Source organism: Alternaria arbusti (assembly GCF_024043155.1).
Source record: "Alternaria arbusti strain BMP 1465 chromosome Unknown scaffold_9, whole genome shotgun sequence".
NCBI classification, from domain to species: domain Eukaryota; kingdom Fungi; phylum Ascomycota; class Dothideomycetes; order Pleosporales; family Pleosporaceae; genus Alternaria; species Alternaria arbusti.
In genome coordinates this window covers 452,086-474,206 of record NW_026249949.1, presented here as the reverse complement: position 1 = coordinate 474,206, position 22,121 = coordinate 452,086, and the positions used below count along the sequence as shown (strand labels likewise).

The following is a 22,121-nucleotide window of genomic DNA, read 5'->3' as shown; positions in this document are numbered from 1 at the left end:
AATAAACTCAAGCGGGGAGGGGAGTGACAAGCCTGTAGTTGCAAGACCTGAACCATACCAAACAATACGTTTCTACCTAGGTAGGTTGACCAAACTTTGGAATGAGCAAAGTAGAAGGGGTTCGCGAAATTGCAATCGATGAGTCGCGGCATGAAGACAAGATAAGGAAAGTGGACATCTGCGTCGGTCGAAAGTGGAAGCGAGGCCAAGTGGCTGAGACAACAAGCACTGCTTGGCTTCTCTGGCCTGACGCAACGACATATTGCTCCTCGGAACGCCTTGCATCAAGTAAGACTTCGAAATAACCCATCAGTGCTCAGGCGCTGTAATATGCAGTGTACCCATTTCTCAGGATAAAGCAGTAACAACAAGGAAGCGGATATCGAACGCTTCGTGCGTTCGCATGCTTTTGACGCACCTGAACAAATCCAACGCCCACGCACCAGCAACTCTCCGCACCCCGCGGGCACCTAGCGCCTCCACAAATCGCATGGCGGATGTACCAGATCGTGCATCGATCAAGGAGGCGTCGAATCACTCTCGGGTTGGATGCGAGGCTAAACTCCGATTTACCGATCTGGGGATCTAACATCAACATGACATCACCACTTCAACATTGAACTATCGACGCGTCGCAAACATGAGGCACGTAACAAGTGCGTGCGCGCAGCAAAGCGCTCTAGTTAACTGTCATTGGGAACCATGTTATAGTACTGTCCCTCCGTTCGGATCTCCCACAACGCCCGCAACTTTCGCGGATAGTCCCTTGAGACCGTCGCAAACGGCTTCTTTTAGCCATCTTTGTTTACCGTCAATCATTGGATAGCGATTATCCTCGTAATAGTTTCACGACGCATACTACTTTTCGTTGGCCTTCCTAGGCTGTGGAAACTTCGCGATGGCTTCCAACGAGACAGGAACGCTCCGGGATTTCGATCAACAACACACACAAGACGCGTCGCAACAACAATCACATGTTACTTCGGACGCGTCTGCTACCTCGAGTAATACGACTACGCACAACACTTTCATCTCCAACGCCTTACACACCAGTAGCCGGAGCTACTACGGTGCAGAAGGCTCAGGGCTATTCTCAGCTTCAAGCAATTCCACGGCGGTACCATCGCCAGGTGTTCGACCTTCCTCAGATGCCGCAATACAACATTCAGCTTCCGAACATGTGTCCAGCGATGAATCTGCAACTCAGACTATCCCAAGCAACGACTACCTGCAGAAGACGACATCAGGAGGCCCAGTCGAGGAGCACGTAGTTCTCCACGATGATTCTTCAGACTCAGAGCATGAGGCAGAGGAGCCGTCTGAGAAGCGTACCGAAACCGCCAAGAGGCCCGGCCTCCAGTCGAAGAACTCGAAACCCATGACCGAAGACGACCTGTTCCGCGCGTTGTCCAGGCGAAGAACAAGCCAGGCCAATGGCCTCAGCAAAACAAATACTAGTGCGACAGGACGAAGCCAAGAGGAAGAGGACGAGATCAACAAGCTCATGGGAAAGATGTTCGGACACACCAGGCAGGAAGCATCAGAAGAGGAGAAGACGCGACATCAAGGTGTAATCTTCAAGCACTTGACCGTTAAGGGCATGGGTATTGGAGCGGCATTGCAGCCGAGTGTTGGAAGTCTTTTCCTAGACCCCGTGAGATTCTTCAAGAATCTACTCACCAAGGGGCCACGCAAGGCAGGCGGCAAGCCCCCGATCCGCACCCTTCTCGACGACTTTTCTGGTTGCATAAGACCTGGCGAGATGGTGCTTGTTCTCGGCAGACCTGGGGCAGGTTGCTCAACGTTCCTCAAGATGATCGGCAACCAACGATATGGCTACGAAGAGATCACAGGCGACGTTTCGTATGGCGGTACTGACGCAGACGAGATGGGCAAGAAGTATCGTTCGGAGGTGCTTTACAACCCCGAAGAGGACCTCCACTACGCGACGCTCAAGGTCAAAGACACACTCAGGTTCGCTTTGAAGACGAGGACACCTGGCAAAGAGTCACGAAAGGAAGGCGAGTCCCGCAACGACTATGTCAACGAGTTCCTTCGTGTAGTCACCAAGCTTTTCTGGATTGAGCACACCCTGGGTACAAAGGTTGGCAACGAACTGATTCGTGGTGTGTCTGGTGGTGAGAAGAAGCGTGTTTCGATCGCGGAGGCCATGGTGACCAAGGCATCGGTACAGTCCTGGGACAACTCGACTAAAGGTCTCGATGCGAGCACCGCTCTCGAATACGTTCAGAGTCTGCGATCTCTCACGAACATGGCTCAGATCTCTACTGCCGTGGCGCTCTACCAGGCAGGCGAGTCTTTGTACGACCTTTTCGACAAGGTTCTTTTAATCCACGAAGGCCGCTGCTGCTACTTTGGGCCCACCGAGAAGGCCGCGGAGTATTTCAAGAATCTCGGCTTTGTCAAACCCGAGCGTTGGACCACCAGTGACTTCTTGACGTCCGTAACCGATGATCACGAGCGACAGATCAAGGAGGGCTGGGAAGATCGCATTCCTCGTACTGGCGCGGCTTTTGGAGAAGCATTTGCCAGCAGCGAGCAAGCCAATGACAACCTGGCCGAGATCGATGAGTTCGACAAGGAGACCAAGAAGCAGGCTGAAGAACGTCACCAGGCACGAACTAAAGCTACCAAGAAGAAGAACTTCACCATCTCGTTCCCAGCTCAAGTCGTCGCCTGTACCGACCGCCAGTTTCGCGTCATGGTGGGAGATCCGCAATCTCTTATTGGCAAATGGGGTGGCATCTTCTTCCAGGCCCTTATCGTCGGGTCATTGTTCTATAATCTTCCAAACACTGCACAGGGCGTGTTTCCACGAGGTGGTGTAATCTTCTTCATGCTACTTTTCAACGCCCTTCTCGCTCTCGCTGAGCTTACGTCTGCTTTCGAATCCCGACCCATTCTACTGAAGCACAAGACCTTCTCCTTCTATCGACCGGCCGCCTACGCCATTGCGCAAACTCTAATCGACATGCCCCTTGTCCTGGTTCAGGTGTTCATCTTCGACATTGTTGTATACTTCATGGCCAATCTTTCGCGAACAGCATCGCAATTCTTCATTTCACTCCTCTTCCTCTGGATCATCACGATGACGATGTACGCCTTCTTCCGAGCTATTGGAGCTTTGGTAGGGTCCTTGGACGTCGCAACTCGGATTACGGGTGTTGCAATTCAGGCGCTTGTCGTATACACCGGCTATTTGATCCCTCCGGCGAAGATGCATCCCTGGTTCTCGTGGCTACGTTGGATCAACCCCATTCAATACGGCTTCGAAGGTCTCCTAGCGAATGAGTTCTACAACCTCGAGATCCAGTGTGTACCCCCGTTCATCGCGCCACAAATTCCTGGTGCCCAGGAGCAGTATCAGTCCTGCGCTATCCAAGGCAACAGGCCTGGATCGCTTACAGTCGCCGGTCCGGATTACATCTCTGCAGCGTTTGGCTACAGCAGATCACATCTCTGGCGCAACTTTGGCTTCATCTGTGCCTTCTTCCTCTTCTTTGTGGCGCTAACTGCTTTCGGTATGGAAATCCAGAAGCCCAACAAAGGTGGAGGAGCTGTCACTATCTACAAGCGCGGTCAAGTACCCAAGACTGTCGAGAAAGAGATGGAGACCAAGACCCTACCCAAGGATGAGGAAGCTGGTAATGGCGAGCCGATCACCGAGAAACACTCCAGCGACAACGACGACTCTGACAAGACGGCTGAGGGTGTGGCAAAGAACGAGACAATCTTCACATTCCAAGACATTACCTACACTATCCCATACGAGAAGGGCGAGAGAACGTTACTCAAGGGCGTGCAGGGCTTCGTTAGGCCCGGCAAGCTTACTGCGCTGATGGGTGCATCGGGTGCCGGTAAGACGACATTGCTAAACACCCTTGCCCAGCGCATTGACTTTGGCGTTGTTCGTGGAGACTTCCTGGTCGATGGAAAGCCACTTCCGCAATCCTTCCAGCGTTCGACCGGTTTCGCAGAGCAGATGGATGTACACGAATCTACAGCGACAGTACGCGAGGCACTTCAATTCTCAGCGCGGTTGAGGCAACCGAAGGAAGTACCCATCCAGGAGAAGTACGACTACGTCGAGAAGATTATCGATCTTCTTGAAATGCGCGACATTGCTGGTGCAGCTATCGGTACAGCTGGAAATGGACTCAACCAAGAACAGAGGAAGCGTCTTACCATTGGCGTGGAGCTTGCAAGCAAACCTGAACTGCTCATGTTCCTTGATGAACCTACTTCCGGCCTTGACTCTGGTGCTGCTTTCAACATTGTTCGCTTCTTGCGCAAGGTAAGTCCACCAATCTCGACATTCTAGGACGACTGACTAACTTGGCTGCAGCTTGCGGACGCTGGCCAAGCAATCCTCTGCACGATCCATCAACCCAGCGCGGTCCTCTTCGAGCACTTCGACCAGCTATTACTTCTCAAATCCGGCGGCCGTACAGTTTACTTCGGTGATCTAGGCCACGACTCCCAGAACCTCATCAAGTACCTCGAAGCCAATGGCGCCGACAAATGTCCCCCGCACACCAACCCTGCTGAGTACATGTTGGAAGCTATTGGTGCCGGTAACCCCGACTACAAGGGCCAAGATTGGGGTGACGTCTGGGAGAAGAGCTCAGAAAACGAGAAGCTCGGCAAGGAGATCCAGGATATCACCTCCAGCAGGCGCGATGCATCCAAGAACGACGAGGCTCGCGATGACCGAGAATACGCCATGCCATACCCTCAGCAATGGCTTACAGTTGTCAAACGAAGCTTCGTAGCCATCTGGCGGGATCCCCCCTACGTTCAAGGTATGGTCATGCTTCATATAATCACTGGGTTATTCAACGGCTTCACCTTCTGGAACCTCGGAAACAGCCAAATCGACATGCAATCCCGACTCTTCTCCATCTTCATGACCCTCACCATCGCACCTCCCCTGATCCAGCAACTGCAGCCTCGCTTCCTCAGTGTGCGCGGCATCTACGAGTCCCGCGAAGGCAGTGCTAAGATCTACTCTTGGACTGCCATGGTTTGGGGTACGATACTCAGCGAGCTGCCTTACCGAATCATTGCTGGAACTATTTACTGGTGCTGCTGGTACTTCCCGCCTGGCTTCCCTCGCGACACGTATACCGCGGCTAGTGTTTGGCTCTTCGTTATGCTGTTCGAGGTCTTCTACCTGGGCTTTGGACAGGCTATTGCGTCTTTCTCTCCCAACGAGCTGCTCGCGTCGCTACTTGTGCCGTTATTCTTTACGTTCATCGTATCCTTCTGCGGTGTGGTCGTGCCATACAATGCGCTACCCTCGTTCTGGTAAGGAATATCTACAGATCGATGTGAAATATGTACTAACTACGAGCGCAGGCAAAGCTGGATGTATTGGCTTACTCCCTTCAAGTACCTGCTTGAAGGATTCCTTGCGCTACTCGTCCAAGGTCAAACCATCCGATGCGAGACTAAAGAGATGGCGATCTTTCCACCCCCACCTGGCCAAGACTGTCAGACGTACGCCGGCCAATTCGCGCAGCAAGCAGGGGGTTACGTCGAAGCCCAGCCGGACGGGAACTGTGGGTTCTGTCAGTACGCAACTGGAGAAGCCTTCCTGGCATCCTTCAACGTTTTCCCGCAGTACATATGGCGTGACTTCGGCATTATGTGGGCGTATATTTTCTTCAACTTTTCCGTCGTCTTCATCTGCACTTGGCTGTACTTGGGCGGCCTACGCCAGATCAAGTCTTTCTTCAGCCCGGCCGCGCGCAAACAAAAGAAAGAGGCAAAGCAAAAGCAGAGCGGAGACGCAGCTTGATACAGAGATTTCAAAGATAGCAGACATTCGGCACAGTGTACAGCGACATGCTTCGACGTCGACTGCGAAGACGCGGGTTCCGGAAAACTCCTAGCCTGCCCGCGGCCGGAACGCGCAAGGCTGGGAGACGCAGCTTTGGGACGGCCCATCCCAGCGCACTGTGGGGCTCATTTCCGCCTCGTGCATTCCCCGCGAAATGCCTCTTGGGGATCTAGAGCATGTGCTAGAGTTTCTCTGTACGTACAGGCTTGGTTCTAGCGTCCACCATAGTCACCCGTATAGCCAGCGGTGTAGCATTAATAGTAATTTTGACAGCGCAGCTGTCATGTGTACAGAGTGCAGTAGCTTCCACTGTACATTTGACGTGTGAAGTATCATGGATGTGCTGGTCTCTGTCGAGCCATGCGCGATTAACAAGACCGCTCACACGAGATGCTCGGCACTTTGACACATGCAAACCCAATCTTGCAGGTGTCGGGTTAACAAGGCATCGTGAGAAGCATCGAAATGCCTCAGCTTTTCCGATGGGCAGCGCCGCCCGTCCGAGGCCCTTGATTTGTGCATCGTGAAATCGAGCGACTAAGCCGAACGGCGTTCCATCATAGTGCAGGGGTCTGTGTGGATCGCAAACTGCACACGAGCTGGAACCGGAACTGTGGTATCTTTGCACCGCCTCGTGTGGCCGAGCTATGCTGTCGACTATTGATTATCGCGATGCGCAATATTGACGCGCATGTACTGATTGTGGTATGAGGCATTTCGTACTGTTCGTTCATGGCTGCTCTAGTCACCCTCCTCAATCATACCGAGGTCTACAATCAATAGCACAGCTTCTCCGGCGAAAAATAGGCCAAGAGTGGTTATAGCCGAAATGTTCGTAATGTGGCCCAATGAAACAATGACGAAAGGTCGTTGAGCCTTTACCGCTTGCAGCGAGCGTGAATGTGGGGTAAGTGCGATCAGCCCCTCCAGCCAATACCGACGTGCGCATTGCCGTTCACGCAGCTGTAGCAATCGTCACGAGGGCTCCGGTACTGCGAAAAGTCGTCGACCATGACACAACCGTGACCGCAGACCTCATCTTAGTCCTAGCTAGAGAAGAATAGAATTTGCCATTCCATGCGCGTCGTCGGCCTAAGCTTTGCCAGCCATAAAGCTGGGTGTCGTGGTTACACTTGCCGGGCGCTCCTTCCGAAGTCACCCAGCCCTCGTGCCCAGCTCCGCGTTATTTTCGTCCCTCGTGAGCCGACCGGCACTCCCACTACCCAAACACGCGCCATTACCCAATCAGCGACAGTAGCGCTAGCTTGTCCCCGGCCCAGCAGTGCCAGCCTGAGCGCAGACGACGTCGTCAGAATGGCTTCGAGTGGTATTAAAGCTGCCTCGGACCCCGTTGTTAGAACTGCATCCCCAGCTCCTTTGGCCCAAGACTTTGCCCGTCAACAGGTGTCAAAACAACAGCGTTCTAATTTCCATTCCTCTTCCATCTCTCCACTCATATCCTACACCATGGTTTCCCAAAGCGTCAACAAGACCAATCTCCACCCTTCCGGCGTCGCGTGAGTGCCATCTTTCTCAGGCCTGGGGTCAATTGAGTTGGATAAAACTAACAACTATCTCAAGGCCGAACAAGGAACACACGGAGATTGAAGAGTCCCTCCACGACAAGGCACACATCGACTATGACCGTGTAGCCATTGTAAGCTTACCTGGGCGTACAAACCTCAACTCAAATACTAACAATGCTAGATCGCCAACCCTTCAGTCGCCGCTCTCTACGAAGATGCGCTTGTATACGAGACCGGCTCAGCCATCACAGCCTCAGGCGCTCTCTCAGCATACTCAGGAGCCAAGACCGGCCGCTCACCCTCGGACAAGCGCATCGTCGAGGAGGACTCGTCAAAAGACGACGTCTGGTGGGGTCCAGTAAACAAGCCGATGAAGGCCGACGTAAGTCTTCTCCGCATTTCCTACGCATTAAACTTTTGTCTACGTCAAACCGCGGTATTGGCTTGTGAAATTTTGGCGGCAGACGTCATGTACGCTAGGCGCATACCCGAAGGAGTTCGCATCCCTGCACGTGGCGCGGTTCTGGGGCTCGGCTGCCCCGCATCGCGCCTGCATGACGGATCAACTTCCATCGATCCATCTGGAATATCATCACGTGCGCATCTTGAGCTCTTGCTGACATCCCATCCAGGTCTGGCGTATCAACCGTGAGCGTGCCATTGACTACCTCAACACCAGGAACCGCATCTACGTCGTCGATGGCTTCGCCGGCTGGGACAAGCGCTACAGGATTCGCGTTCGTGTCGTCTGCGCTCGTGCCTACCATGCTCTCTTCATGCGCAACATGTTGATCCGCCCTTCGAGGGAAGAGCTGGAACACTTCGAGCCAGACTACACCATCTACAATGCCGGTGCTTTCCCTGCCAACAGGTACACCAGCGGTATGACCTCGTCAACATCCGTCGCCCTCAACTTCGCCGACAAGGAGATGGTTATCCTCGGTACCGAGTATGCTGGTGAGATGAAGAAGGGGTTAGTAATATCCATGTACGAACTGTATGTGAGACAAATACTGACTTCGTACACTCATCTTTAGCATCTTCACTGTTCTCTACTACGAGATGCCTGTCAAGCACAACGTCCTGACTCTTCACTCTTCCGCAAACGAGGGTATCAAGAACGGCGATGTCACTGTCTTCTTCGGTCTTTCCGGAACTGGCAAGACCACCTTGTCTGCCGACCCCAAGCGTGCCTTGATTGGCGACGACGAGCACTGCTGGAGCGACACTGGTGTCTTCAACATCGAAGGTGGCTGCTACGCCAAGTGCATCGGTCTCTCTGCCGAGAAGGAGCCAGATATCTACGGCGCCATCCGCTTCGGATCGATCCTCGAGAACGTTGTCTTCGACCCAGTAACCCGTGTTGTTGACTACGACGACGACACCCTGACCGAGAACACCCGCTGCGCCTACCCCATCGAGTACATTGAGAACACCAAGATCCCCTGCATCTCAGAAGGCCACCCCAAGAACATTGTCCTCCTCACCTGCGACGCTCGCGGTGTCCTTCCTCCCATCTCCAAGCTCAGCCCCGAGCAGACCATGTACCACTTCATCTCCGGTTACACCTCCAAGATGGCCGGTACTGAGCAGGGTATCACCGAGCCCCAGGCTACCTTCTCTTCTTGCTTCGCTCAACCCTTCCTCGCTCTCCACCCCATGCGCTACGCCAAGATGCTCGCGGAGAAGATCCAACAACACGGCGCCAATGCCTGGCTTCTCAACACCGGCTGGGTCGGTGCCGGTGCTACCACAGGCGGCAAGGTAAGACATTCCCCCAACAAGGGTCATTCATAACACATGCTAACATCCCCACAGCGCTGCCCCCTCAAGTACACCCGCGCCATCCTCGACGCCATCCACTCAGGCGAGCTCGCCAACGTCGAATACGAGACCTACGAAACCTTCGGCCTCTCCGTCCCCAAGACCTGCCCCAACGTTCCCGACGAGCTCCTCAACCCCGCCAAGTCTTGGAACGGCACCGCCGACTTCAAGGGCGAAGTCGAGAAGCTCGGCAAGCTCTTCATGGAGAACTTCAAGAAGTACGAAGACCAAGCCACCAAGGAGGTCATCGAGAGTGGTCCACACGTATGCTGCTGCCCCAAGCACTAGACGGTTGTTTTCGGTTCCGACATGTTTTTCTTACGACTTTGACAGACTGACTAGCGGATTTCCACTTCGATGTTATTTTCCTTTACGTTGCAATCGAGCGGTCGAGCGGGTACCCTCCATCGACGTCAGCGACTGTGCTTTCCTCTTTCTTTTTTGATTGGATGGTTGTGGGCATGATGTGTGCCTGAAGATGGGATTCGATATGATATCATGGTTTTCTCTTAATCGTTCGATGCGTCTTATGAGCGCTTTGTTGCGTGTACAAACACATTTTGGCGTTGGGTTTAGCTGAGCATTTCATGGCAGAAGATGAGAACGTAGCATAGCTGCTGTTGGAAGAGGAGAGAGAGAGAGAGAGAGACAAAATTCTCATCATGTTCATCGAAGCGGTGTTCATTATGGTATAGATGTGATTGAGACTGTACCACTCTCGGAGGATACTTGCACCACTCTCGGAAGGTATCTGTCGAGAGTGGTACATTCTTATAGCACATCTATACCATAATGCACAGAGCTTTTGATGAAAGAATGAATCTTTTCAATCAAACACATTTACCTATGCTCTCTGTCTCAAAGGCGTGAGGATATCAAACTATTGAGTTCATGCTCTTGCCACTACTGTTCCTTACTGCTATCTCAATACAAGCCATTCCAACCCCCCTTCCAACCATCCGCATCTATCTCTCATCTCACATTTCTCCAGATTGACCACCGAATGTCTCACAAAACCGCCTCATCCATATTCCTAATCCACCCCCACATCCACATCACCGTATCCAAATGCGCCTGCACCCCCACCCTCTCATCCACCGTATGAATATTGCCTAGACCAACTTGCTCCCTATCCCAACCTGGTCCATACCGAAATATATTCTCACTCAAGTCCCAATAATACCGCGTATCGGTATTTCCAGTCATGATACCAGGACTCACAAGCAGATCTTTTCCGTAGAGGGCACGGGTTGTGCCGGACAGGATCTGGTAGGGCGTTGCTGTTTTGTTTGAGTGCGAGGTTGATTCCAGGGATGTGGGTGTTACGGGCGCGGGCTCGAGCATGGTGGGGCCGTGGGAGAGGGTTATACTCGAGGGTGTCTCGGTGCCGTTGAAGGCGTGGAGGGTGAGGTTGTGTTTTTGCGCGACTTGGGCGGCGAGGGAGGCAATGTGCGTCTTCACGGCTGAGGAGCTGGAACCGACGTTTATACGGTGGTTTACTGTGATTTGGGTTCGCTCGGGCAGGGCGTTTGTTTTCACGCCGCCGTGGATTATGTCGACGGCTACGGAGGTTGTGAAGAGGTATTTTATTCCTGGACCTGCTTTTGCTGCTTCAAGGGCGAGGGCATCTTTCGAGGACTTCTTCGAACATGTTAGACTGCGTTTAGAGCGCTTGTCTAGGAGTTTGCCGAGGTGGTGTGGGAAGTCTGGGGCGTGGGAGGCGCCGCATTGGAGGAGGCCTAGGTATGGGTTCTCGTCTGCGAGGTGGGGCTCGTAGGCGTTTGCTTCGATTAAGGTGATGAGCTCGCTGGCTACGCCAATGCCGTTGTGTGCAGGAGGGATACTGCTGTGGCCGCCAGGCATGCGCACCACGATGTCCACGTCGATGTAGCCTTTCTCGGCTACTCCTGGGGTGGCGAAGTTTGCACCCCAGCTTTCGACGTTTACGGCGCCTTCGTCGATGATGGCGGCGATGGAGTTGTGGCCGAGCTTCTTCAATAGGTACTGTGAAAGATGGCCTGCGCCTTCGCGACCAGAGATCTCCTCGTCGAAACCAAACGATAGGATTAATGTTCGCTGAGGAGTAAACCCAGCAGAGATCAACGCCTCAACGCTGTTCAAGATAGCCAACAACTGGTTCTTGCAATCACTTGCACCCCTACCCCAAACAAACTTCCCATCGTAATGACCAGAAAACGGAGGATACGTCCACTGCTTAACCGTAGAGTCCGGAACAGGCACAACATCCTGATGCGCCATGAGCAGATTAGGCTTCAAGCTCGCATCCGTGCCAGCCCACGTATACAGCAAGCCATGCGTGTTGACCTTGTCCAACTGCAATGTCGCGTGCGTCAACGGGAAAGTCTTCTCAAGGTAGTCGGCAAAAGAGTACATGATGTCCCAGCGCGGGTCGGATCCAATTTCGCCCATGTCGTCGTAGCTTTGCGTGGGGATCTTGACGGCGCCTGATAGGCGCTCGATGGCGACGTCTCGGAAAGCATCGGAGGCCAGGTAACTCTCCATCTCATCCAACTCTTTCGTCTTCCTCGCTGGAAACAAGGGTTCGACCTGCGGACATTGCGCTTTCGAGTTGGCATCGCCTGAACGAGATGGGAGCTGCCATGACGATGATGTAGGAACGCTGACATGACGTAAGAAAGCCAAACCCGCTAAGCAAAACAAAGCGCTTCCAACGAATTGACGGTAGTAAGAGCGACTATACTGCTTCGACGGAACCGGAACAGGCGTCTGCTTTCCCCAATTCTTGCCCGCCATGGTGATGCTTGGTTGATGGTTAGAGTCTTGGTGTATCTTGGTTATCGGGTGTTGCGCGGGGATAAGTGGTGGTACGTTTGCGACTAGTCTCAATCAGGAAGGTATGTACATGGCTTTGTCAGTATTTATCGGATCGACGAGATAATCGTATCTACGTCGCTGTTTGTTTGTGGTGTGTTTCGGAAAATTATCCGGGTCGCGTTCACTTATCAGACGGCGGGGAGGTTGTTGTGCGTGGGTGGTATTTCGTTGCTAGAGCCCACTTCTGAAGACGTCATTTTTTAATCATGGTCTGGTTTGGTGTTTTTGGTTCACAGCTAATCACGAGCTAGTCGTTTGATCAGAGATATCCCATATCCAATTTCGTCGCCATAGACTGCTACAATGAACTCTCCGGCCACTTGTACTCTGGCCATGGGAAATCTGGATCGAACTTCTGCTGAAGTACAACACTTCCCGCCGGAAACGTCTTCTGTGAGCCATCAGGCATATCCACCGGCTGTGCCTCATCAATAAAGGTCCACGCTGCGAGCAGACCAGCAGCCCGCGCAACCTCGTCCTTGAGCTTCCCAAGCTTATCTGGCTGGGGAGAAAACTTCTCAAGCAGAGCTCTCTCCCTAGTCTCCTCAAATTCACCTGGTCCAGCCGTCACTTCCACGTCCTGATCACGCTGTTGCTCTCTCATATCCATTCCACCGCAATCCGATACCAAGGGCTGAAAGAAATCATTCTTCAGCGGTCGCTCCACTTCAGCATTATCCAAATCCTCGTCGATATCGATATTGGCAATCTCGTAGTTGATGTACGTCAGAGCCAGGCATTCCGTCTTCACAAGGAGCTTCACGACCACTTGTGTACTTTCTGCCTGTCCCTCTTCCACCATTTCGTCGTCGGCAAAGGCATCCACGTACCAGACTGCACTCCTCTTCACTGCATCTTCGTCAATGACGACGAAGGGGGATTCTCGGCCTGCTTCGTTTTCTTTGGCGCGCATGTATTGATGGGATTTGCCGATGTAATCATTGGGAGGTCTTATGATCTTGAGCTCAACCAGTGGCTGGAATCGAGAGCAGGCGCCGAGTTCAAATTCTGTCTTGACTTTTGCGAGCTCGTTGTCGTTCAATGGAGCCAGGAGATATGCTGTGAGGCATGTGACATCGAAGGGAGGCGAAATGAATACCATGATGATGGTGAGTTTGGTAGTAGCAGAAGGGGTTGAATGTGAGCATTACAAAGGATTGGTATTTTCCGACTGTTTATATGTGATGCATACCGCATAGTGGTCCTCGCGTTGCCAAAGACATTATTCTCGGCCATGCAGGAGACCAGCGATTGGCTACAGTTACGCTCGCGCAGGCAGCAATATTGTTGAGGGCCCTGCATTTAGCGGCTCGACTTAGCTTGAGATCGACCCTGCCGATCTGGAAACGTTAGGTTCTTCAGCAATACACTTCAAGGCTAACACGATCGTGCCGTACACCGGAGTAGAACTCCAACAACTGGCACGATGCAAGGTCAAGCTCCACTTCGAATCAAAGGTGCCTACTCTTCTTGATTTGGGGTGTTTGTAGGTAGATCACAATGCTTATCATTACTCCAGAACTTATGTCGCATTTAGCCTCGAGGGGATCTTCATTGTACCCGATGCTGACCTGTCGTGGAAGTGGATGCGTCGTCGCATACAGATGTCGTCTCAGATTGGAACGAGCATATGTGACATGGAGAGAGTACAGATGGCGAGAAGTACGAGATGCCCATCATCGCCTATCTCGCCTATCTCGCAAAGCCTGTCCGCATGTCAATACAATATCTAACTCCTGAACACTATCAGCGCACTCTCATCCGGCGAAGGACCTATATCCGGCCAAATCTGCGTCTGGCACCCAGCTGCCCTCCGAGCCATATCCCTCTCCAGAAAATTCGCCAACTCCAGACTATCCCAAAGAATCTCTCTCCTCCTCCGCGACCGCAGCATACTAATAATCCTCCGCCGCACTGCCACATCAGTACAGAAAACATGTAGCTGGAATAACGCCGTGGTGAGATCCGTTTTGAGTCCGTAGAGTGGTTGTTTCGACTTGCTCCACAAGCGATCGAGGTCGTCGAGTAGGAGACTGCATTCTACAGCGTCGAGTTGACCAGTGGGCTGGTTCTCGCAATCGACTGCGGGGCTCTCCTCGGCTAGTAGCAACTCCCAGAGTTTGTACTGAATTTTCAGATTGACAATTCTTTCTAGGTTTCTTGCGTATTCGGCTGTGCCTACTAGGTCCTTCACTATGGCCCGGAATTGTACGTCCCATACTCGCAATCGTTGTCGTAATATTGCCCATTGCTTTTCGCACTCGGAATTGTTATGGTCCCGATCCTGCTCCAAGTCCCATGAGATGTGCGTGACGACATCATCGAACGTGTTCATCACATCTTCCGCCTCGACGAGATCCCGAAGCTTTCCAGCAGGTTTGTTGTACTTCTTTTTCGGGGCCATGAATGGCGTGATGTTTGCGAATATACGGTTTGAGGAGAAGAGGCCGACTTGGCTGCCAATGGCGTGGAATATGGCTGCCAGTTCCTCGATATCATGGTTAGGTAGGTATGTGCTGGGTTTGTGGTTCGCAATGAGTTCTGTCCCAGACTTGATGTGCCGAATCGCTTCGCTGAAGTTGCCGCGTAGGCTCTCGAGAATGGCAAACAAGACGCAACATATCAAGATAGTGACTAGATCGGTTGGGGAATCGTTCGCGATGCCTCTTCCGTGTATCAGACCAGATATGGCTTCGTTGTAGTGGGACAGGGTAAACCCTTCAAGACTTGATCGCTTGTCCTGGTCGCATGTTATGAATTGCCAATGGACGGCACCAAGAGCCATGACTGCATGTCGTACACACGAGACGTTTTGGCTAGGGCCGTGGAAGGCTTTTTGCCAGAAGTTCTTGTTCAAAGATTCAGATATCTCCATGTCGTGAATCGTGTTGGTGAAGAAGTGAGTGTAGTAGTAGGTTTCCAGGGGATGGCCTGGTACCAACAGCGTTCTAGGAAGATCGAAGACCGAAGATCCCCTTGAAGAGCAAGCGGTTCGGATAGGCTTTGGTGCCAGCACTGGCGCGTTCGGGGTCTGCCATTTCTTTAGAGGCGCAGACGCGTAGCCATCGCAGACGAAGCCGGCTAAAGTGCATCTTTGACATGTGGGTTCAGTCTCGTCGCATTTCTTCCGTCTTTGCTTGCTGGGCGAATTAGGTAAACCAGGTGTTGCGGGGTGCGACAAACCACACTGTTGACCTACCAGGTGATGCAGCCTGTACGCGTCTTGTGGGAGAAGGCTCTAACCCTCCGTGCGCCTGATGGTGGCTTTGTGTTTTGCATCGCGTATATGCAGGGGAAAGTGTGCATACATCCTACTTTAATGGCCAGAGATTGGCAGGACCGGGCTCCAGTCTGAGTCAAACGCGTATGTTCTGCACTGTTGATACGGGAACCTTCGATGGGGGAGATCTGCCAGCCCGTACGCGGTGAGCCGGGAACTTTGGTCGCTGCGCGTTGGGCAGCTTCGCTCAGGATATGATTGGTCTCCTATACGCGCAGGCCCACCAACTGCTATAACGGGACTAACGCCTAGCTCGCCAAGCCCACCAAAGTCCGCATGAAGCCGAGCTACCTTTCTTTGGCCGTAGAGCCCTGAAAGTATCTAAACGGTGTACAATTTGGCTGAGTCCGAATTATGTGATCAGGTACATCCGCAGGGCGAAGCAAGAGCTTAGGCGTTAGGCTCCAGGGCGCAGAGCTGGCTGAGCTTCCGAAAGAGAACGCGAGGCACTCAGCCTTGCATAGGTGACCCTTGTCGTCTGGGCTTTTGCTCGTTCGATTTAACCTCCTCTCACGATACCACATTGGCCAAGAATACAACTATCGCCCTATCTTCAGCTCGAAACATGACCGATACCCAACGATTGAAACCCACGATGGCTGTCGCTCCAAGCCAGGAGAGTTCACCCTCAAAGTTAGATGCATTCCTATCAGTCCACCCCGAGATCCACATTGGTCGCGCCGCTCTTGAAAGCCTCCAATATGCCCACGATGGCAGCGACTCATTCTCCATCATCAACAAGCCGTTCGTAAACATGGTGCTGTATCAAGAGTTCAATGCGGATACGAGAGAGCGCATATACGTCGTCGCATTGATTGACGATAAGAAGGCTCTTGATCAATATGAACAAGATTGCGGTGGCACTTCGAACGAAGATGGATGCGATTGTGCAGAGAACCAAGGGCCCGAACACATGATTTACGAGCGTGTCGTCGAGTACAAGAGCGCGGATTGCGAGAACCACAAGGATGCGCAGGAGCCGGACCCTGATTGTTCTGAGTGCTGGCCAGTTTTGTGTGGGAGTAAATGCGCTCCTTGAAGTGCCTGGGTGACGAGCAGCAGTCACAAGTTGGAGATCCTGTACTGTTTGGTTTCGTAGAACTTGAGTTGTTTTAAGGAAGATTCATTGTAACCGTCGAAAGCGTTTTGTCTCTACCTCCTGTAGAATCAATCGAACGATGGCTGTTGGTAGATAACCGGGCATAAAGGTGTAATCCAGTAATCGATGCCACTTGATACTTCTCTGGAGGCTGTTTCAGGTTTATTTGTAGGCTAGTACAGCAAATATACATCCTGACGAGTTCACACTTCCAAGCAATGACGTGCATTGGGGTTTTGTCAATGCGTGCACTTGGGAAACTAAGTTACGAGATATCAGTTGACCTGCGATAATCGATATTCTCATAATGCAATGAGTAGACGTGATAGAACGATCAATGGTACAAACAGGAGGAATACTACAGCGGTAGGCGCATTGAGAGCGCTGGCGCCGCTCACTTGTATCACTGACACTGCTTTTAGCGTGAGCTTCGAGGCTTGCTAACGAGTGGCCTTTTAAGAACAACTATTACCTGGTATGTTGCTGCTAGCTGGGATGCCGTCAATAGTGGATTTCACAAAGTCGTATCCGAGATCCGTTCGAATCCCCTCAGGGTTTTTGATCTCAGCGTCCTCATCTTGAGAGATTGTTAGCAAAGCTGCGGGCTTAGCCCGGAAGTGCAACTTACACCACAACTCATATGCCTCCGGATGGGGCCCAACAAGACCAACAAAGCCTTTACCGTATGGCGTGACTGAGGCAGCGACGTTCTGATTGGCAGAGTATCTAGCAACAATTCCACGGTCAGAGTCGTTGAAGCCTAGCATCGTTGCGCCTTCTTGGAAGTACACCCATCTGGACTTCTCCAATTTCGGGATGCCAGTGCTAGCATTGAACTTCCAATCGACTTGAATCGTGGTATCTCGGTCGTCGTCAATCTGTGCTTTGTCTTGCAGTATTTCGGATCCGACGTCGATGCCACTGGGCATAAGATCGAGTGCCGACTTTCCAGCAAGGTAGGCCCCCAGGCAGAAGCCCATGTAACGACCGCCGCCGTTGACAAATTCTCTTATCGTCTTCGCATGCGTTTTGAGCTCATCCCAAGCTTCGTCAAGATCTGTGAAATCGTTCTTAGTCTCGTGTGCTTACTTCAAAGTCAAGATGCGCTACGTTCTCATCATTGGACTAGAAAATACTGACCTGGTCCACCAGGATATGCGTAGAGATCGGCTTTAGAGAGAAGAGAGGGGCTGAGGTCCACTTCTTCGTCCGGTCCAGCATACGTAACGTTGAAGTGGTAAGGGGAATTCATGAGGAGTCTGCCGACACTGTCGGAGCAATTGTCGCAAGCGCTGGATCCACGGTAGATGATGGCTGTCTTCATGGCTACGACAGCGGGTAATGCCAGGAGCAGTACTAGACCATCTGCGATTCTCATCTTGATTCGAGTAGTCGAGGAGTGCTATGTTGCGCTTGAAAGGAGTATGTAGGTTGATGGAATACAATAATGTAGGTGTGCAACGAGCCGAGTTTTATACACACGGCTTTATCTATGTATGTACAAGAGGGGATGGTACCTTGATGTTCCTCGGGCGGGCCTGTCGCCCTATGCGCGACACTCATGAGGCCCACCATACCTACCTGGAGGTATGAAAAGCCTCCACTACAGTCATCGCGCGAGCGCGTATATGATTGCTGGGCGAGAGGATCAATACTTAGATTTCGCTAGCAAATAATCAGGCCGACACTGAACTTCGCTGTCGGCTCAGCATCAGGCTGTGTCACGCGTCGAACGCAGATCATTTGTGGTGAGATGAATTGAATGGTGGAAGCGTATAGCTGGCTAATCAGCGACTTGCTGATATCATAAAGTGATGTAAAGGTAGCACCGGGCAATTGCTCTCAAGATGTAGGCGTCGGCCCCTGACTGCGCGTAAAGCCGGCCAATCAACGACTTCGGCCCCACCTGAGGTGAGAAAAACCTTGGAAGTGTCACATCTCCATCTCACACCTATTCGAGTCCAGCAACGCTCTCGCATCAGAACTTACGTGATGGCCCCTCCTCCTGACGCTCTGGATCTCAGAGCTACTCAATTGTCTGTTGGCGTAGCATAGCAAGCTGCTTCTGGTAATCCTCCTTTGCTTGCTTTGCCTCGTCGATTCCCCAGCGCCCATCCCTCTCCAGTGTGTATATCTTCTCTATCTTTTTAATCTGCCGCAGGTGGGCTTCTGCCTCGGGCCCAAGAATGCCCAATAAGGTACCAGCCGGAAGGTCTTCTTTCTTACGGATGATCTCACGCCACTCGTCGGTTTGGCCATATTTTGGCGCGTGTTTATTGAAGTCGGACGCAAGTGCGCCGCTGTCGCTTGCGTCGAATCTCTCTCCAAAACGAACCCCGTCGCGCATGTCAACATTCAGGCAACTATTGATGTAGCGTTTGACCTTTGGAGGCATGTCTCGAAATCTAGACTGGTACTCTAGTACCTTGATCATGTCGACAAGAATGGTGCCTTTTGGTAGCTTGAATCCGATGTCGGCTAGACCCTGCCGAGTCAAAGTCGGTCGATGGAAACAGACGCAGATTGTCGGATACGTTGATGACAAGTCACGGAACATCTTTTCGAGACCCGCGACGGCCTCATTGGTCGATACAAAGCTGGATTGGGGAACGTTTGGTCTCCCGTTCCATTTGGACGGCACCCAGAATCGGTACTCGTGCGCTTTGTTCTGTCTTTCATCGCTTTGATCCTCAGTGCTTGATACTGCTGGGGATGCTGGGGTGGTGATTACCACAGACAAGACTCGCATCGCTTCTACTTGCTTCCAGTAGCCCCTCGCCTCGTTACAGGATATCCAGCCGTTCCAGGAATAGGCCAGACCAGACGGGGCCCACTCCATTGATACCAGAGCGACATGCGGTTTGTCCCAGCAGCGAGCCAGGGTTTCGTTTTCTGTTGCGCATTCGCGTATTCTCTTCATCTCGCTTTCAGCGACGAGGCCAGTCGGTGGTATCATAGCAATCACTGGACGAAATGGTCTGATGCTGTTAGGATGTAAGTAGCTGTTGGGGGAAAAGCTAGCCGCACTACAACAACTTACACAGAAGACGAGTCGGAAACTAAACGAGGGCAAGAAGCTCGTAAGTCTAAGCGCGGTAAGGAGAGAAAAGAAAAGAATAAGAACCGGATTTCATCAAAAGCCACTGTCGAGGACTTGTTCTCTGACTAGCGCTTACGCTCTGAGAATAGGATTTCCATGTGATGATGTGCTCAAGATCAACACTACCTATCAACCTCAAGGCAGCAGCACAGCCTCGTAACACATGATCCCAAACTCATGGTGGCTGAGCCGATGCCAAGGAGATCCATTGATTGTACCAACCTGCTCAACCTTGGCCAACAAGAACTTGGACACTGGATACAACACTAAGATGACTGAAAGCCCTACTTGCCTAGGTACGCTGCGATGGTGTGGTGGGAGGATGCGCGCGCAGCCATGTGCGAAGTGGGGTTGGCGCACATTAGGTCATCGGGCGTAACACCCCGGAGGTAAGGAGCCACCTATCAACACCTTTGCATTGCCCAGGTGAGCATCATCTTTCTCCGTTCGACTAAATTGTCAAACCGACACCCGTATTACCTAGATATCCTTGTAACTCTTCTGTTGTATACGTTAGAATACCTAGGTAGTATTAGACTCACATGTACTCATCGGGCAGCGAGGAGGCTACCTGGGCATTTTGCACACATTTTATTTCTTAGTGAATGCCCACTTTGAGATTACAGACCGTACAATAACCATTGAATACATGTATCAAAACCCAGCCGGACAATTACCAATAGCTCCAGCCGTGTCGAATATCGCGACGTCCCGTCAAAGTAACCGTCTCGCTCCCCTTCCCTTATCGCAATCCGTCTTCGACCGTACCATGTATCCACTTGGGTAGGTAGACGTCTACTGAACGGGAGGTCCTTGCATGTTGCTCAAGTTCTCCGGGATAGGCTGTTCGCGCATCTGAATCCAGAACTCTGGCCATTCGTCCCTGAGATGGCCTGTCGGTGATGAGAAAGCTCACGGTCAGTCTCTTCTAGGCAAGCGTTTTGAGCAGTGCGAAATCCATGCAAAACCAATCTCGGCTGTCCAATTCAGACTGATACTTACCGATGAGATTGACGAAGCCCGAACGAGGTGTGAGCCTGTAACCGCCTTCGAAGGGCTCGAAGTGGTCCGCGGCGCTACCAGGGTGGACTTGATCGAACATGGTCCTGATGTCGGTCAAGGTAACTTGGTTACCGGATTTGAGGAAAGTGAGGATTCCAGGGAGGTGGCCCGCTTTGGTGGGGATCAGATCTGAAACGACGTTTGGCATTGTTGTTGGGATTTGTATGCTTGGATCTGTTGTAAAGGGTGGGAAGAGAATTGATGATGTTGAGCTGTGTTTCTCGTTCTAAAAAGTGTGGTGTTTATGGAAGAGGGATACATGGTTCCTGATGGCTTGTTTATATACTGGGAGGGAGTGAGATATCTCAAGAGTGAGTATGTGGGAATTTGAGGTGAGTGAGAGAGTGACTGCACGTGGCTAAGTCTTGTGGAAGGACTATTCTGAACAGTGCTCCAGTACGCAAGGCAAAAATAGGTGGCTATGTCTTGATAATAGTAGAACAATAGCGCGTGATTAAACAGGTGTGTACTTTCTCTAAGTTCCCAAATTGCGTGTTATTGTGTAGGTGCTCGTGCAACTATCTGAGCGTAGATTCATGAATGTATACATTTAGAAGACCAAAGACTCGAGAGAAATGTCTCATTACAACGAGACCGTCTAAACAAGGTATTTCTTGGAGAGATCTGAAGGAATATGAGATAACGATTGAACATATCTACGAGAAACGCAACTTATTTAATTGGTTGTCGAAATTGAATGAGTTGAATTCCGAGGTGAGCAAGAGTAACTTATTGTGCGCGGAACCATTGTTTGTGCAAGCCGTGTTTAGTATTAAATGATAGTAGACTCCACCACTTTAGTATAGCCCAATTACCAGTCCATCATGAGAAAGGGAAGAGATTATTCCATCACCAACTTCAATTTCCCTGCACCCAGTAATAGTACAGGCCCCACCAAGCCGTCTCCTCCCTCAGCATCATCCTCCCAGCCTTCGACGGCACGATTCGTCTAGACAGGATTCGGGTTTTCAGGCGTCGCATTCACAACGTATCTATTGCTCAAGACACTTGGAATCGGGTTCTCGTGAATCCCGGTCCAAAAATCAGGCCAATTTTCCCTGTAATTGCCTAAAGAATCGATCATAGTCAGCTTTTGTTGGCCGCGCTGGGTTGGATATGCATCGTAAGTGCAGAAATGAAGCCGTCTCTCAGCTTATGGTTATACGCACCGACCATAGTGTGAAAGCCCGACCGGGGACTGAGTATGTAACTGCCGTTTGGTTGCTGGGTGAAATGCGCTAAGTGGTCGTTTTGTTTAGCTGGAGTAGCAGTCTTGTTGATAGCAATGAAGATGTCGGCTAAGGTAATTGTGGTATTGATGTTGGTCTGCAGGACGCCGAGAATATCGACGACTTGGACGGATGTGAGGACGACCATTTCGGGTGGGATAGAGACTTTGGAATTGAGTAAGATCAGGGAGAATGATTTATGGTAGTAAGTCGTTCGTTTCTCGTCTTCGAATGTGTTGTAGAGTGAAGTAGCATACACCTATTTTGAGAGCAGCTTTTATA

The 22,121-nt window shown here is 51.6% G+C and overlaps 9 protein-coding genes across 9 annotated transcripts; 3 read left to right on the top strand and 6 right to left on the bottom strand.

Moving 5' to 3' along the window:
* Positions 1-898: 898 nt before the first annotated feature.
* J4E86_007077 (uncharacterized protein) lies at positions 899-5,821 on the top strand (the record flags this gene model as incomplete). Its single annotated transcript, XM_051447599.1, has 3 exons — positions 899-4,315; positions 4,367-5,328; positions 5,380-5,821. The coding sequence occupies 3 exons, from the start codon at positions 899-901 to the stop codon at positions 5,819-5,821; spliced, it is 4,821 nt and encodes a 1,606-aa protein (XP_051301197.1).
* A 1,356-nt stretch (positions 5,822-7,177) lies between these two features.
* J4E86_007076 (uncharacterized protein) lies at positions 7,178-9,501 on the top strand (the record flags this gene model as incomplete). The annotated part of the gene is made up of 6 exons (XM_051447598.1): positions 7,178-7,380; positions 7,445-7,520; positions 7,571-7,771; positions 8,022-8,362; positions 8,427-9,153; positions 9,208-9,501. The coding sequence occupies 6 exons, from the start codon at positions 7,178-7,180 to the stop codon at positions 9,499-9,501; spliced, it is 1,842 nt and encodes a 613-aa protein (XP_051301196.1).
* Positions 9,502-10,342: 841 nt separating this feature from the next.
* J4E86_007075 (uncharacterized protein) lies at positions 10,343-11,988 on the bottom strand (the record flags this gene model as incomplete). Its single annotated transcript, XM_051447597.1, is given in 2 exon segments — positions 10,343-10,352; positions 10,364-11,988. 2 exon segments carry the CDS (start codon positions 11,986-11,988, stop codon positions 10,343-10,345), a joined length of 1,635 nt encoding a protein of 544 aa, XP_051301195.1.
* A 379-nt stretch (positions 11,989-12,367) lies between these two features.
* Positions 12,368-13,171, bottom strand: J4E86_007074 (uncharacterized protein; the record flags this gene model as incomplete). The annotated part of the gene is made up of 1 exon (XM_051447596.1): positions 12,368-13,171. The coding sequence occupies one exon, from the start codon at positions 13,169-13,171 to the stop codon at positions 12,368-12,370; it is 804 nt and encodes a 267-aa protein (XP_051301194.1).
* Positions 13,172-13,964: 793 nt separating this feature from the next.
* J4E86_007073 (uncharacterized protein) lies at positions 13,965-14,944 on the bottom strand (the record flags this gene model as incomplete). Its single annotated transcript, XM_051447595.1, has 2 exons — positions 13,965-13,983; positions 14,022-14,944. The coding sequence occupies 2 exons, from the start codon at positions 14,942-14,944 to the stop codon at positions 13,965-13,967; spliced, it is 942 nt and encodes a 313-aa protein (XP_051301193.1).
* A 1,000-nt stretch (positions 14,945-15,944) lies between these two features.
* On the top strand, positions 15,945-16,448 carry J4E86_007072 (uncharacterized protein; the record flags this gene model as incomplete). The annotated part of the gene is made up of 2 exons (XM_051447594.1): positions 15,945-16,363; positions 16,412-16,448. 2 exons carry the CDS (start codon positions 15,945-15,947, stop codon positions 16,446-16,448), a joined length of 456 nt encoding a protein of 151 aa, XP_051301192.1.
* Positions 16,449-16,903: 455 nt separating this feature from the next.
* On the bottom strand, positions 16,904-17,772 carry J4E86_007071 (uncharacterized protein; the record flags this gene model as incomplete). The annotated part of the gene is made up of 3 exons (XM_051447593.1): positions 16,904-17,025; positions 17,077-17,505; positions 17,589-17,772. The coding sequence occupies 3 exons, from the start codon at positions 17,770-17,772 to the stop codon at positions 16,904-16,906; spliced, it is 735 nt and encodes a 244-aa protein (XP_051301191.1).
* A 702-nt stretch (positions 17,773-18,474) lies between these two features.
* Positions 18,475-19,287, bottom strand: J4E86_007070 (uncharacterized protein; the record flags this gene model as incomplete). The annotated part of the gene is made up of 1 exon (XM_051447592.1): positions 18,475-19,287. One exon carries the CDS (start codon positions 19,285-19,287, stop codon positions 18,475-18,477), a length of 813 nt encoding a protein of 270 aa, XP_051301190.1.
* Positions 19,288-20,343: 1,056 nt separating this feature from the next.
* Positions 20,344-20,758, bottom strand: J4E86_007069 (uncharacterized protein; the record flags this gene model as incomplete). Its single annotated transcript, XM_051447591.1, has 2 exons — positions 20,344-20,441; positions 20,551-20,758. 2 exons carry the CDS (start codon positions 20,756-20,758, stop codon positions 20,344-20,346), a joined length of 306 nt encoding a protein of 101 aa, XP_051301189.1.
* Between the last annotated feature and the right edge of the window lie 1,363 nt (positions 20,759-22,121).